General features: G+C 43.8%; 1 protein-coding gene across 25 annotated transcripts in view; it reads left to right on the forward strand.

Moving 5' to 3' along the window:
• The window catches only part of Syne1 (spectrin repeat containing nuclear envelope protein 1), a 471,855-nt gene that overhangs the window by 320,402 nt on the left and 136,971 nt on the right, over positions 1-14,482 (forward strand). For 18 of the 25 annotated variants that reach the window (XM_057763198.1, XM_057763205.1, XM_057763200.1 and 15 more), the window contains 2 exons: positions 10,567-10,773; positions 13,519-13,692. In XM_057763198.1, the coding sequence (XP_057619181.1) occupies positions 10,567-10,773; positions 13,519-13,692 (381 nt within the window). The remainder of the gene's footprint in view (positions 1-10,566; positions 10,774-13,518; positions 13,693-14,482) is intronic. The other 7 variants (XM_057763207.1, XM_057763220.1, XM_057763196.1 and 4 more) reach the window with 1 other exon arrangement.

The following is a 14,482-nucleotide window of genomic DNA, read 5'->3' on the forward strand; positions in this document are numbered from 1 at the left end:
GGCTCCGGTTGTGGAGAGCAGAGTGGTTGTTCTTGTTGGAGTGAGCAGGATTCCCAAAGGTGGGAGTAGCCGTCACTCCTTCAGGGTGGGATCTAAGAAGGAAAAAGAGAAGAGCAGACCTGGATTCTGATTTTTAAAAAGCTACATGCATTGGCATTGATTTGGGACTTTTTCTGATACTCAGTGTGTTTCTTTACAGTCGCCAGATTGCTTTCCTTCATGAGCCAGTGCTGTAAGAATAAATTGTGTCCCAAGTCGGCCTCTTCTGAGAATGAGCCTCAGGCTTCAGTGAGAAGTTCTAAGTTTTTATCCTGTGTTGTTCTGAGTCTAGTCATATTTTAAAACCTTATGTAAGTTAGAGAAAGTGTCAACTTTATGTGATTCCATACTTCTGTTTAGAAAGATGCGGTTAAAAACACATCAGCTTAAAATTTGGGCTATGATACCTACATGGGATGTGGGAACTGCTAATGAGGCCCATAGTCTAGAGTTCCCAACAGAGCATGGTCAAAACTTTAATGACCAACACTGGGCCTAAGGATATGGTGCTGAGTCAGTGTGACACAGGAATGTAACAGGAGCAAGTACCAATTGTCTAAAAAGTAAAGGAGAAGAAAGGTATCTTGTTTGTTTGTTTGTTTGTTTTACAAGGATAGGGTTTCTGTGTGTGACAATCCTGGCTACCCTGGAACTTACTTTGTAGACCAGGCTGGCCTCGAACTCACAGAGACCTGCCTACCTCTGTCTCCCCAGTGCTGGGATTAAAGGAGTGCACAACCACTGACCCAGCTGAAAGGTGTCTTTAGACTGAACTATAGGCGAGGTGTGGTGGTGCATGTTGCTTTTGCATGGAATCCAGGTTCAGTTTCATATGGTGGATGGTTCAAAGCCGTGTGTAACTCTTGTATCAAGGGATCTGACATGTTCTTCTGACCTCCGTGGGCACCAGACACACAAGCAGTGCATATACGAACATGCAAGCAAAACAGTCATAGTATACAGACAAAATAGTCATCCACATAAAAAAACAATCGCATGTAAAAGAAGTATAAAAGCCAGGTGTGTGACCCACACCAATAATTCTAGCACTCAGAAAGTGAAGGTGCAGTCCAGAACAACTGGGTCCACTTAGGGGGACCTGTCAGTCACAAGGTAGAACAGGAGCTGGAGAAGTAGCTCAGTGGTTAGGGGCACAATCCTGCTCTTCCAAAGAACCCGAGTTTGGTTCCCAGAACTCCTCTCAGAGACTCATGACTACCCATCACTCCCACTCCAGGGGTGAGGTGACCTCCTCTGGCCTCCTCAGATAACCCCACACATGTGACATACACTCATGCAGAAACACATGCATAAATAAATAAGCAACAAAATATAAATCTTAAAAAGAGAACGAAACATTAACTTTAGTAGACGAGAGACATAAAAGTGCAGCATGGTGGGTGTGTCTACTAGAGGCAGTGCAATTCATCAGCTTCAGAAACAAGACTTTAGGGCTGGGACTGTGACCCACATATAGGACACTTGCCCAGCATGCCCAGGGCTCTCAGTGTGATTACCAGGACAGACACACATGAACACATGCAGCACACATGTCCTCACACGCACGTGTGCACGCGCGCACACACATATACACACACACACACCTCATTTGGATCCACTATAACGTTGGACTTCCTGGGTTGCTCACACGTGCTGTCAAATACAAGTGCTTTCTTTTGCAATATGTGGCCGTTCAGTATAAGATAAAAATGCACTCATTTCATCTAAAGATCGTGTATTGAGAAATAGTGGTTTCAGGCTTTTGAAGCTTAGGTAGAGACTCAGTACATGGGACACATCTATTTTAGACCTTCTTTTGATAAACTACTCCTCAGCTGCCCTAGAGTTTCCACAATCTGCCAGAGTTAGGAAAATGGCCATAAAGGCATAGACTTAAGATTGACCTTGGTTTTATTAGATCAAAACAATCACGGGGACTCTCAGGCGCCAGGTGGTTACTGCAATGTTGTTTTCCTCTGGCCTCCACCCATTGCCTTGCTAGACCACTGCACCTTCCAAACATCCCTGTCCCTCCTAGAGGGACCTCAGTGTCACAGTCTTCTCTCACTGCTGATGTCACCTCATTCACATTTGACATCTCCCTGGCACTCTTTGTTCTTCAGAATCCTGCTGTCCCTTCTCCCCTGTTGTCTACAAATTTGGACTTCACAGTACTTAGAGGAAGTAGAATTTCTCTCCTTTTGAATACAGTTCTGCAGGTCAACTTTGATCACTGTCTTGGAAATGTCTGCTTCCTTTAAACCTCTAAAGATAATATAGGGTGAGTTATCTAAGGGCTATATCAGGGTAATTTTGAGAGTCATGTATCCTTTAAGCATCCAAGATACTATAGGATGTGTTATATAGGGCTATGGCAGGGTAATTTTGAGAATCATATTATTAAGAACCAGTGTTCTGGGAGAAGTTTAAATAGTTTTATTCTGTCTACCTTTAGGTTTTCTTTCCCTCTTTTGGAGGCTTGTCATCTCTGTAGCCTAGGTAACTGACCATAGCTTGCCCAAGACCCTTCCCTGAGCCTCCCAGGAGTGATGCACTGAAAGAGCACAGGGTTGTGGTGACCCACACCCTAGAATTGCTAACAGAGCATGCGTGTTAACTCCAAGCACCAGCACCATCTCCCCATCCATCATTATTAGTATGAAAATGCATACTGTACATGAAGTATCATAGTTAGGGTTTCTATTGTTGTGACCAAAGACCGTGACCAGAAAGCGAGTTGGTGTGGAAAGGGGTTATTCGACTTACAATTCCACAGCCCTGTTCATCAGTGAGGGAAGTCAGGACTGGAACTCACACAGGGCAGGAACCTGGAGGCAGAAGCTGATGGCCGTGAAGGGGTGATGCTTACTGCTTTGCTTCCCCATGGTTTACTCAGCCTGCTTTCTTATAGAACCCAGGATCACCGTCCAGGGATGGAACCACCCACAATGGCGGGCCCTGCCGCATTGATCACTAACTGAGAAAATGCCTTAGAAGCTATATTTTACCGAGTCATTTTCTCAGTGAAAGTTCCCTCTTTCAGATTCCTCTAGTTTGTGGGTTAAGTTGACATTAGACTAGCCAGAACATGAAGCAAAATCATTGTCAAAGGATTTCATGGAAAAAACTAAAATTGGATATTATCATTTTAGGTATATATCTTATTATTCAATCTCTGAGAATTTCATACATGCGTCCAGTGCATTTTGATCATATCTACCCACACCTAGTTTCCAGCCCTCCCAGGCCCTCCTACCATGTCCCCTTCTCAACATCATGTTCCTCCTTTCAGATCCTACTGAGTCTGGTCAGTGCTGTCCATGTGAATGTAAGGCCACCCACTGGAGCATGGACAACTTAACACAGTTCACTTCTATAAAACAAACAAGCATATTAGCCCTATGCCAGTAGCCACCAACTGCCGAAGCTTCTCAGCCATGGAAGGGAAGGGTCTTTGTGTGCCCCTCCCCGATCTGTGCTGTGTTTTGACTGACTTGGTCTTGTGGGTGTATTAGTGCTGACAGCTCTGATGAGCCCAGCAGACACTGCTTCCTACAGGACTTTCTCATCTCTTTTGATCTTTCTGCTTTGCATCCTACACTATTCCCTGAAGTCCGTGTGTTGTGAATGCCTGAGCATGTATATGTATCTATGCGTGCACGTGTGTGTGCATGTGTGCATGAGTGTGCATGTGTATGTACATGTGTGTGCATGCATGCGTGTATGCATACTTATATGCATGTGTGTATACATGTGTGCATGAGTGTGTGTATGTATATGTGTGTTCATGAGTGTGTATATGTATATGTGTGTGCATAAGTGTGTGTTCATGAGTGTGTGTGTATGTATATGTGTGTTCATGAGTGTGTGTTCATGAGTGTGTGTATGTATATGTGTGTGCATAAGTGTGTGTATGTATATGTGTGTGCAGAAGTGTGTGTTCATGAGTGTCTGTGTGTATGTATATGTGTGGTCATGAGTGTGTGTGTGTGTGTATGTGTAGAGGAGACAGAGATATAGATGTCCTATATAGAACTATTTAGGACTAAGCACTCCACAGCTTCTCATCATCTGAAATCTGAGGACCTAAAATTGTGCATTATAGCTAAGTATTCTGAATCAGAAAAATATTGTGTAACTTCTCTTGCAGTCGGGGCCATCGACATGACTTGCTGTCCTTTGCTGTTACCAAGGACAGTGCCTCCTGTCACCACAGTGAGGAGACATAGCTGATTCAATGATGTAAACAAGCCACACACCAAGGCTTAGGTGACTTATTAATGATCTAACAAGGGTAAGGACACAGAGAACGTTTAATTCAGTACAGTTCTGCATACACCTACAAGTCTAGATTTCCCTTCTCAGCTCTCTCTGTTCTCTCTTCGATGTATGCACGTTAGTTCCACAAATTCTGGGACAAAGCTGCCCACATGAAAAACTAACGCCAGCACACTATCTATATCTATTCTTGGCATCTGGAACAGTCTTTCATTATAGAATTTCTGTTTCTAAATTCCAACTGAACAGTGGTGGGAAAGCCCACTGTGCTTTTTATGCTTTAAAAAGAATTGATAGAGGTGCTTCCATTGCTCCTTGCTTCCCAGCACTCTGTCAGGATCATCTCTTGTTAGCTCTTACAAGGAACCACGAGAGCAGTGGTTCTCAGCTTGTGGGCTGAGACCCCCACGGGGGTCACACATCAGATCTCACGCACATCAGACATTTACATTGTGATTCATAACAGTAGCAAAATTACAGTTATGAAGTAGCAACAAAAATAATTTTATGGTTGTGGGTCAGCACAGCATGAGGAACTTGCTGTGTTAAAGAGTAGCAGGGTTAGGAAGATTGAGAACCACTGCATGGTTCTTGTCTCAATGTATCAGCTTGAATGGCGCATCAGGCCCCTCTCTCTCCAGCAGGGATCTCTACGGTGTGACGGGTGCAGGCTCAATGCTGTTTATAAGCTTGAAGCATGATTAATAAAACCTTAGAGACAGATACTGGGGTCCAACCTGAAGACCAGAAAAGCAAAGCGCTAGCCACTGGCTCTTAGCAGTCTAAAAATTGCGATCCTGCTTCCAGGAAACCTCTGAATGAGACTGAGGCTGAGAACTGTCTCCTCCTGTTTTATAATCCTCTCTAGTTCTGGGATTAAGGTCGTGCACCACTACTGCTCAGTTTCTATGGCAAACTAGTGTGACCACTGGGATTAAAGGTGTGTGTCATTGCTGCCTGGTCTGTAAGGCTGACCAGTGTGGTTGTTTTACTTTTCTGATCTTCACACAAGCTTTATTTATTAAAATACAAATGAATACATTAGCTGGTGATGTATGTTTAAATGTTTCACCCTTGTGGTTGAGATTTGACTTCTTAGGACATCTGATGTTTGGGGGCATTTGGCATCTCTGCCACATTCAGCTCACTGACAGGCTTTGGGAAGAGTTCTGAGGCTGTTTTGCTATAACAAATGGATCATGGAAAGAACTGTGCTCAGAGAGTTAAATAGTCCTGAGACTCAAAATGGAGCTAGCCACTCATTCATTTAGGTGTTGAACAAACATGAGTTACACGTGCCCTTTCTATTAAAGGATTGGTCATTTAGTGAAGCTCCAAGTATTTACCATGTGTTAAAATATTAGTGGATATGCATCTTAATGCGATTCAGTGTAATTTTCTATAATTTATTATATATACATATTTGACATGTGTACCCATCAAATCCTCCCTCCCTGCCCCTCCCCTTTGCTCAGGCCTCTTTTACAACTTCTAGGTCTCTCTAGCCACTTGTCTAGTTCTGTGCCTGTCATTTCATGCCGTCTGTATGATCACAAGCCAGCAACCCAAAGAGGAGTCCGTCTCTCTTTTCTCACGGGCCCCAGGCACTGTGGGCAGCTGCTGGCCATGCCTCTCCTGAGAACTGCCTTAACTGTGAAGAACTGACAGTCCCAAGGAGCCAAACCACCTTGTCCCTTACTGGAGAATGTTCAGAGAAGGAGACAGTGAAGCCAGTGCCTTCACTACACCCCTGACCAGCCAAGTCCACTGAGATATAAGCGTTTTTCTCTCTGATTCTTTCTTGTATCTTCCAGACATCACCTCCATTATGAGTTAGAATCAGTACTTGCATGTACTGAACACCCCCAGACCACCAGCTCGAAGACTGGCTTTTCATGAATACTTGATCTGAAAGCCTGCTGTAACTGGGATGAGCTCCCAGCGTGCTGTAGAGAAAACAGAAATATTCTTGTGATCTTTATGAGAGAGGGAGCGAGGAGTAGATTAAGTGACGTCAGCCCGGTGTGTAGGGGAGAGAACGAGTCTGAGAACTGGGTTACTAACAGGAGCGGGCAGAAGGAATCGTGTGTATGTCTCTGGGAAGGTGGTGGGGATGAGGGGGAGGAGCATGGCTCAAAACTGCATGAAGAAGAAGAGACACAATGAGAGTAGCCTAGTTATAGAGGAGTCTATGCAGCCTGAACAAATAATACGGGCTTTTTATTTTTTTTTTTAGCTCATTATTTATTTGTTATGTATACAGTGTCCTGTCTACAGGCCAGAAGAGGGCACCAGAACTCATTATAGATGGTTGTGAGCCACCATGTGGTTGCTGGGAGTTGAACTCAAGATCTCTGGAAGAGCAATCAGTGTTCTTAACCTCTGAGTCATCTCTCCAGCCCCAGCTTTTTTATTTTTTTTAACAATTGGGTCTCCAGCAAATGATCATAATATAATGCATGAAAGTACTTTAAATGAACAATAAAGAGAATCAGTCTATAAATTCAATGCAATCTCAGTTCAAAATCCATCAGCCCCAAGGCTGGGTGTGGTGGTCTGCGCCTATAATGGGGTAGAGGACCGCACATTCAAAGCCGTTCTAGGCTATACATGGAGACTAAATCTTAAAAAGAATTTTTTTTTAAATTTTAGACCCAAAGAATTAAAAATAAACTTTAAATACTATAGCAGTATGTTTAATATGGTTTAATGCAAATATAAGATTGTGTCTCCAAAGAACAGAAGCTCTAGTGAGTGGGGTGCAGTGGTGAGGTATGTAACCCCAGAATTTGGGAGACAGAAGCAGGAGAATCAGAGGGTCAAGGACATCCTCTTACATAGACAGGCCTGGTCTATGTAAGACCCTGTTTCAAAGGAAACAAACAATTCTCTCGAGGACGGGAAAAGGTGGGTAAAGTTGAAAAATATATCCTACTGCTTAGAGCATTCTCGCCCTTCCTAACAGTGAGACCTTTAACATAATTCCTTATGTTGTGGTAACCCCCCCACACACCATAAAGTGTTTGCATTGCTACTTAATAACTGTAATTTTGCTGTTATAAATTGTAATGCAGGATATCTGATATGTGACCCCCACAAAGGGGTCACGACCCACAGGTTGGGAACTGATGATATAGACTTTACAAAGTTCTAAGAATAACATGTGGCTTATGTTTATACATACATACATACATACTGCAAAGCCATCTAGAGAGAGAAGAGAGGGAGAAAGAGAGGTGGGGGAGGAAGAAGGAGGAGGAGGGAGGAGGAGGTGATACCTTGAGTTGTACCTACATTGGAAGCAAAACAGTATGAGAAATTAAGGTCAATTATAGTAAGCCTAAATATGAAGTTAGAATTAAAAACAAACAAAAACAAAACATAACAAAAAAAAACTCCTAAGATGATGCTGACCTACCTACCTGTGGAGAAGAGGTTTTTCATAATTTCTGATTCATCATATACAAATAAAATTAAATAAAATTCTCTTTGATGTCATGATGATACCAGATTGCTATAAATTTATTAACACTTATTCTCCATGTCTCTATCTTATTATAATCCTCTCTAGAAGCTTTTGAAAACACACCATTTCATTAATTATGCTTCAAGAGAATTTTTTTTTTTTTGGTTTTGTGAGAAAGGGTATCTCTTTGAAACAGCCATAGCTGTCCTGGAACTAGCCCTGTAGACCAGGCTGGCCTTGAACTCAGAGATCCACCTGCCTCTAAAGGTGTGTGCCTCTACCGCCTGGCAGGAGAATTCTTTTGTTTGTTTGTTTTGATGGAGGGGGGTACCCAGAGCTTCTTGCCCTCCAAGCCTGAGTTCTGCACTGAGCTACTATATTCCTTGCTCAATGTCCCTCTTGAAGATGACTTGCCATATCATAATCACGACGCAGTAGGCAAAGTTTTCTCAAACAAAACAACAAAATCAGTAACTATTAAGGATAAATATTGTTCTGGCACTGAAGCATGTGTTAGTCAGGTGTGGTGGCCTACGCCTTTAATCCCATCAAAGGCAGAAGGATTTCCTTGAGTTCAAAGTAAGCTGAGGTCATTGCGGTCTCCGCAGAGTGAGTTCCAGGACAGCAAAGGTTACAGGCACTCTGGGACTGGGACACTGCCTCAAACAAAACAATACAAGCTGGGCAGTGGTGGTGCACACCTTTCAATCCCAGTACTTGGGAGGCAGAGACAAGCAGCTGTTTGTGAGGTTGAGGACACCCTGGTCTACAAAGCGATTTCCAGGACAGCCAGGGCTGTAACACAGAGAAACTCTGCCTCAGAAACAAAAGCACCAAAATCAAAAACAAATTAAAAACCCATAGATTTTCAAAAGACATCACTAGGGAAAACAGTGGAGAAGCAGACAGTCCCCATAAGTAAGATCTGTACTATACAGAACCACAAGAAACAGGCAGGCAGCATCCAGGATGTTTGAGTAAGGCACGGGGATAAACACTCCAGGGGAGAACAAACAGAGGTAGCCAGCAACCACAGAGGAGGGTTTGCTCTTAAGGGGCAGCAGGAAATTGCAGAATAAAATGCCATGGGCTTCTGCTAGGAACCCAGGAGGAAGCTTTAAGCTAAAATGACTAAAATGATTCACAGAGCAGTTGGCAGTGAGGTGATAACAAAGCTGAAAGTGAGCTGCTCTCTCCCGGAGCCAGCTTCAATCTCAGTCCACACACAGAACAGCCTATCCACAGACCTGGTGGGCCGAGCAAGAGCAGACATGGTTACGTGTCAGCAGTGTGGGTGAGAAGCCTGGAGCTAACCACAGGGAAGTCAAAGGGGCCTTGCCAAGTTCTGGAAAGGCATTATTTCCTAGTCAGGATGGTGGCAGCATGGAAGTGTACTATTGGTGAAGAGGACCCCCCCACACACACTTCCTGTTTAGCTCTATGTAATATTATCAAATGTAACAATCAGTTAAAATTCAGATGGATGGGTCATGATATTAGGGAAGAGAGGTGGTTTTTCTCTTATTATTTTGTCTTTTAGCATCATTGACGGTACTCTCTGAGGAGGTAACTGCGCTGACTGTGATGTCTGTGGAAGAGGCGTGGCCTAACGCCAGCACTGCCCTTAGAATCAGCCATGCTACTTCCCTGGGCCACGGCCGCCTTTCCTGCAGTGCCTGCTTTTATAACATGCTGTGCGATTTAAGACCCCCACATCTCTAAAAAGCTAACTAGAAGATAGATGGATTAGACAAATAGTTGTCTGACATTGGACTGAGGACACACCATTGAGTTTGCCTAGCAGCCCAAGGCCCTGGGTCCAATCCCAGCACTAAATAACCAGGGCATTGTTGGTGCGTGCCTGCGTCTCAGCCCTGAAAAAGTGGAGGTAGGAAGACCCCAGTTAAAGTCTTCCTCAGCTATAAAGAGAGTTTCAGGATAGCCTGGGCTGTAAGAAACTCTGACTCAAAAAAAAAAAAAAAATAGGGTTGGGTGTGGTGTTACACTCCTTTAATCCTAACTCTAAGGAGGGAGCTTTCTGCATTCTAGACCAGCTCAGGCCTCCATAGTGAGTTTTAGGTCATTCAGGTCTATATAGTAAGACTTTATCTCAAAAAACAAGCCAGAGCAGAATTATGAGATGGATAATGAGCCAGTCATTGTACAACTGTTTTCCTTTTAAGGCCAGGCCTGAGAGGCAGAATAGAGAAGGTGACATTCAGCGGCTAAATTCTCTCCTTGCTTTAGGATTCAGGCAGTGAGAGCTCTGTTATCTTGTGTATTGTTAGGCAGTTTGGGGATTGGTGTTATCTCTCAGTTCTTGGAATGCTGACAGAAGGCTTGCTCTCTGTGATGACCGGGAACTTCAGCAAGGTGACTACTCCAATTTGGGTTCCTAATCTGGTGTTTCGTGGGCCAGCAAGGAAACCTATTCCAAAATTAGAGCATTTTGCAGTTGTTTAAAGACATCAAGAGGCTGGGTTGGGGCATGCCTTGAGGCAGTCAGCATCAGACAGCATTTGAAACCTTGGGAACTCTGGAGACTTCCAGTGGCCTCCACGTTAGTCACAAGGAACATCTCGTTTTAGAATTAGGTACAGAAGGAAGAGAACGAGCCTGTTGAAAACAGAAACGTTCATTCATTGTTCAAATGGGATTTAAGTTACCAACGTCCTCAGCAGCATTCAGCGCCGCAGTGGCGTTTTGAAAGTGAACGTCTGGTTTCAGTGGGCGTCCGACAGTGGCAGAGCCTGGAGTCCTCAGTCAAGAGTGTGATTCCACAGTCTTCCCCACAGGCCCTGATGGACGAGGTGCAGATGCTCCAGGACGAGATCAACGGGCTCCAGGCATCCCTGGCCGAGGAGCTGGAGGCCGCGTCCCGGGAGTCGGACCCTGTAGAGCAGCTAGCCCTGCAGTCCACACTCACCGTCTTGGCTGAGCGCATGTCCACCATCAGGATGAAAGCGGCTGGCAAGCGGCAGCTTCTGGAGGTAACTAGGACCCTGGAGCTGCTGCAGCTCCTGCATCTGAATCCGGCTTTAGGGTGTTAGCAATTGTTCTGGGTGCTGATGCGAAAGATGTGGGTTTGTTGTTGTTTTAACTGGGTTTTGTTTCTGCTCTCTTTTTTGATGTCTACTTTTTAAAGCTTTTACACACACACACATATTGTCTGTTGAACATTTTTGTCCTCATACCTCCTTACTCTCACCTTTTCTTATTCCCATTGGTCCTCTTTGTCCCCCTAAAAAAGTTTTGCTTCTATAGTCACTTCATATATATGTGTATTGTGTGTGTGTGTGTGTGTATATATACATTCATATACATAATTTGTAAACTATGGGAAGCACATGAAAGAGAAAGCATATTCACTTCATGTGAATATGACCTTTGGTCATGTCTATTTTTTTTTCTTTCTTTTTTCTTTTTTTTTTAAATATTTATTTATTTATTATGTATACAATATTCTGTGTGTATGCCTGCTGGCCAGAAGAGGGCACCAGACCTCATTACAGATGGTTGTGAGCCACCATGTGTTTGCTGGGAATTGAACTCAGGACCTTTGGAAGAGCAGGCAATGCTCTTAACCTCTGAGCCATCTCTCTTTTTTCTTTTATGGTTTTTTGAGATAGGCTTTCTCTGTGAAGCTTTGGAGCCTGTCCTGGCACTAGCTCTCGTACACCAGGCTGGCTTCAAATTCACAGAGATCCGCCTGCCTCTGTCTCCCGAGTGCTGGGATTAAAGGCGTGTACCACCACTGCCCAGCTTCATGTCTATTTTCTTACAAAGGATGTCATTATATTCTTTTTTATGACTGTAAGAAATTTCATTGTGCACACAAATATGCATATATATATGCATGCACATACATGTACACACACGAACATATATATGTGCATACACATGCATGTATATATATACACACACACACGTGCTCCTCATAACATTGTTGGACACCTCGGTTGCCCCCATAGTTTGTCTATTGTGAGTGTTGAGTAGACACTCGAGTGGGCGTGTCTTGTGACTTCCCGGGCCTAAGAAGCTGGTGTTGTGGCTGCATCAGCGTCCCGAGCACAGAGCACACTCAGGGTGTCTACGGGTATGCTTCAGACGAATGTGCTTCAGATGGGAGACACTGAGATTGTAGCAGCTGGTACTTGGTAAACTAGAGCCCCGTGGACAGGAATTTATAGATCTGAGTAACAGTTTGCTGTGATCCAATAAGAGCCTGCGATGAAGGTTAGAGCTGACACTGTGAAGCACAAACCTGCCTGTTCACTGTCATCCAGGCAAGCATATTTACTCATGAAAATACCTTCTGTCGCCTGTGTTACTTGATTAAATCTCATTTGGTAGGCAGACTGAGGCAACAATAATATATATACTAAGAATCAGCTGTTATTTTCTTTATATATATTCTTATAACTATTGGCTTTTGACTTCTAGTATCTCAGAATCATAATGTCCCCATTACATTTCTTATACAAGCTGAATATTATCTTACCTTATTTTATCTTATCTTATCTATTTATTTATTTGGTTTTTGAGAAGGTCTGTGTAGCCCAAGCTGGCCTTAAACTCACAAGAGACCTGCCTGCCTCTGCCTCCAGAGTGAGGGATTGAAAGCAAGTACCACCACACCTGTTTATATTACCTTATTTACTACTGATTATAATATAATTATATATATATTATACCATATCTTCAGCCCCATTGCTGAAGATGCAGGTTCTTTCTCAATTGACTGGCCATAAGATCAGTCAGATCATGTATCTATTCCTTATTCTACAGAAACTTAAAATGTGTTTTTCCTACTTCTTAGTCTCCATGTTAAGATTTTTAATTAAAATATAATTGTTATAGGGGCTGGAGAGAGAACTCAGTGCTTAAGAGTCCTGGCTATTCTGGAGGCCTTGGGTTCAGTTCCCAGCACTTAGTGACTCACAACCAGAATGCCCTCTTCTGGCCTTTGCGGGTATTGCATGCCTATGGTACACAGATACATATATAGGGAAAACACTTTTACCCACAAAATTAAAGTAAATTCATCTTTAATATAATAACAGCAATTGCCAATGATAGAATTTTTTAGATGAGGTATTTGGGATACTTGGCATTACCTTCTCAATTCCATCCGATGCTATGAAACGCGTGTGTGGAGGTTCATCATAAGATTGGTCTGGATGTTTCAGCATGGATATTTCCAAGAATTGAGAAAACTCGAGAGTTAGCCTAAGACTTTGGATTTCTGGTTTATTCTAACACAAGTACCACTGGGTGCACCTTCCCACAGGATCCGCTGTCTAAATTGCTCTCGTTTATGTGGGATAGATGTCCCTAGTCAGCTGCCATTTCAGCCATGCTCTCCCATCCCAGAAACGGAGGTTAAATGTCTGTTGTCATGGACCAGCTGCTTCGTGTCCCTGTCTGGTTCTAATCTGTGGCTGACTCCCATCATTCCCACGACTACCAGCCCCTCCAGGATCCTTCAACTCTGGGGCACATCCATTCACTGGGGGAAGAGTATGGGGTGCGGGTGGGGATCTTCACATACTAACGTAGAGACACAGAAATCCTGATTTAGACTTCTGAGACGTGGCCTGAGTCTAGGTATTTGTGTTGTCTCCCAGCTGTGTGTGTGCGTAGCCAGGTCTTGGGGCTGTTGCTCTGCTGTATGGGGTCTTCAAGTTCTTACTGCTAGAGGTTCCCTCCAAGTTACCTTCTTCCTAATTCTGCAGGAAAAGCTAAATGACCAGCTGGAAGAGCAGAGACAGGAGCAGGCCCTGCAGAGGTACCGCTGTGAGGCGGATGAACTGGACCACTGGCTGCTGAACACGAAGGCCACCCTGGATGTTGCACTTGGTACACCCCAGGAGCCCATGGACATGGATGCTCAGCTGGTGGACTGCCAGGTACAAAGAGCCTCTAGGACGGTGGTTCTCAACCTGTGGGTCGCGACCCCTTCGGAGGGGGGGGGGTAGCAATGAGAAAATTTGATGATTGGGGTTCACCATAACATGAGGAACTGTATTAAAGGATCACAGCATTAGGAAGGTTGAAAACCACTGCTTTAGAAAGAAATGAGCCTACATCATGAAGGACATTTAAAAAAAATACAGAAAACACTGATAAGACCCTGGTGTAGATATATGAGTTTCCATAAGCTAGAGACTTTATATATTTACAGGTTCAAAAAGCGACATAACACTAAAGCATAAATGAAATTCAAACCTGGAATGGGTTCTTGAAAAACATTGTCAGTGGTACTTAGTCTTTGAAAACAGTCGGAAACTGGAGAGATGGCTCAGTAGTTAAGAGTGATTGCTACTCTCCCACAAGACCCATGTTCAGTTCCCAGCACTCACAACATGGACTCCCTGCCTTTAACTCCAGCTCCAAGGGCACCAGTGTGGCCAGCCTCCATGGGGGTCCATGCAGCCAGCCTCCATGGGGATCCATGCAGCCAGCCTCCTGGGGGTCCATGCGGCTAGCCTCCATGGGGATCTGCATTCATGTGCACATATACTCATTTTTATAATGAAAAATAGTAAAAATAAAATCTTTTTTTGAAGAAAACTTCAGCAGAGTGGCTTACATTTCTAAGTCTGTAACCCCAGTATTCGAGAGCAAAGCTTTTTTCTTTTATATTTTTTTGAGTCTTACTTTGTAGCCCTGCTGACCCGGATGCATTGTGTAAAACAG

This window comes from Chionomys nivalis, chromosome 2 (genome assembly GCF_950005125.1).
Source record: "Chionomys nivalis chromosome 2, mChiNiv1.1, whole genome shotgun sequence".
NCBI classification, from domain to species: domain Eukaryota; kingdom Metazoa; phylum Chordata; class Mammalia; order Rodentia; family Cricetidae; genus Chionomys; species Chionomys nivalis.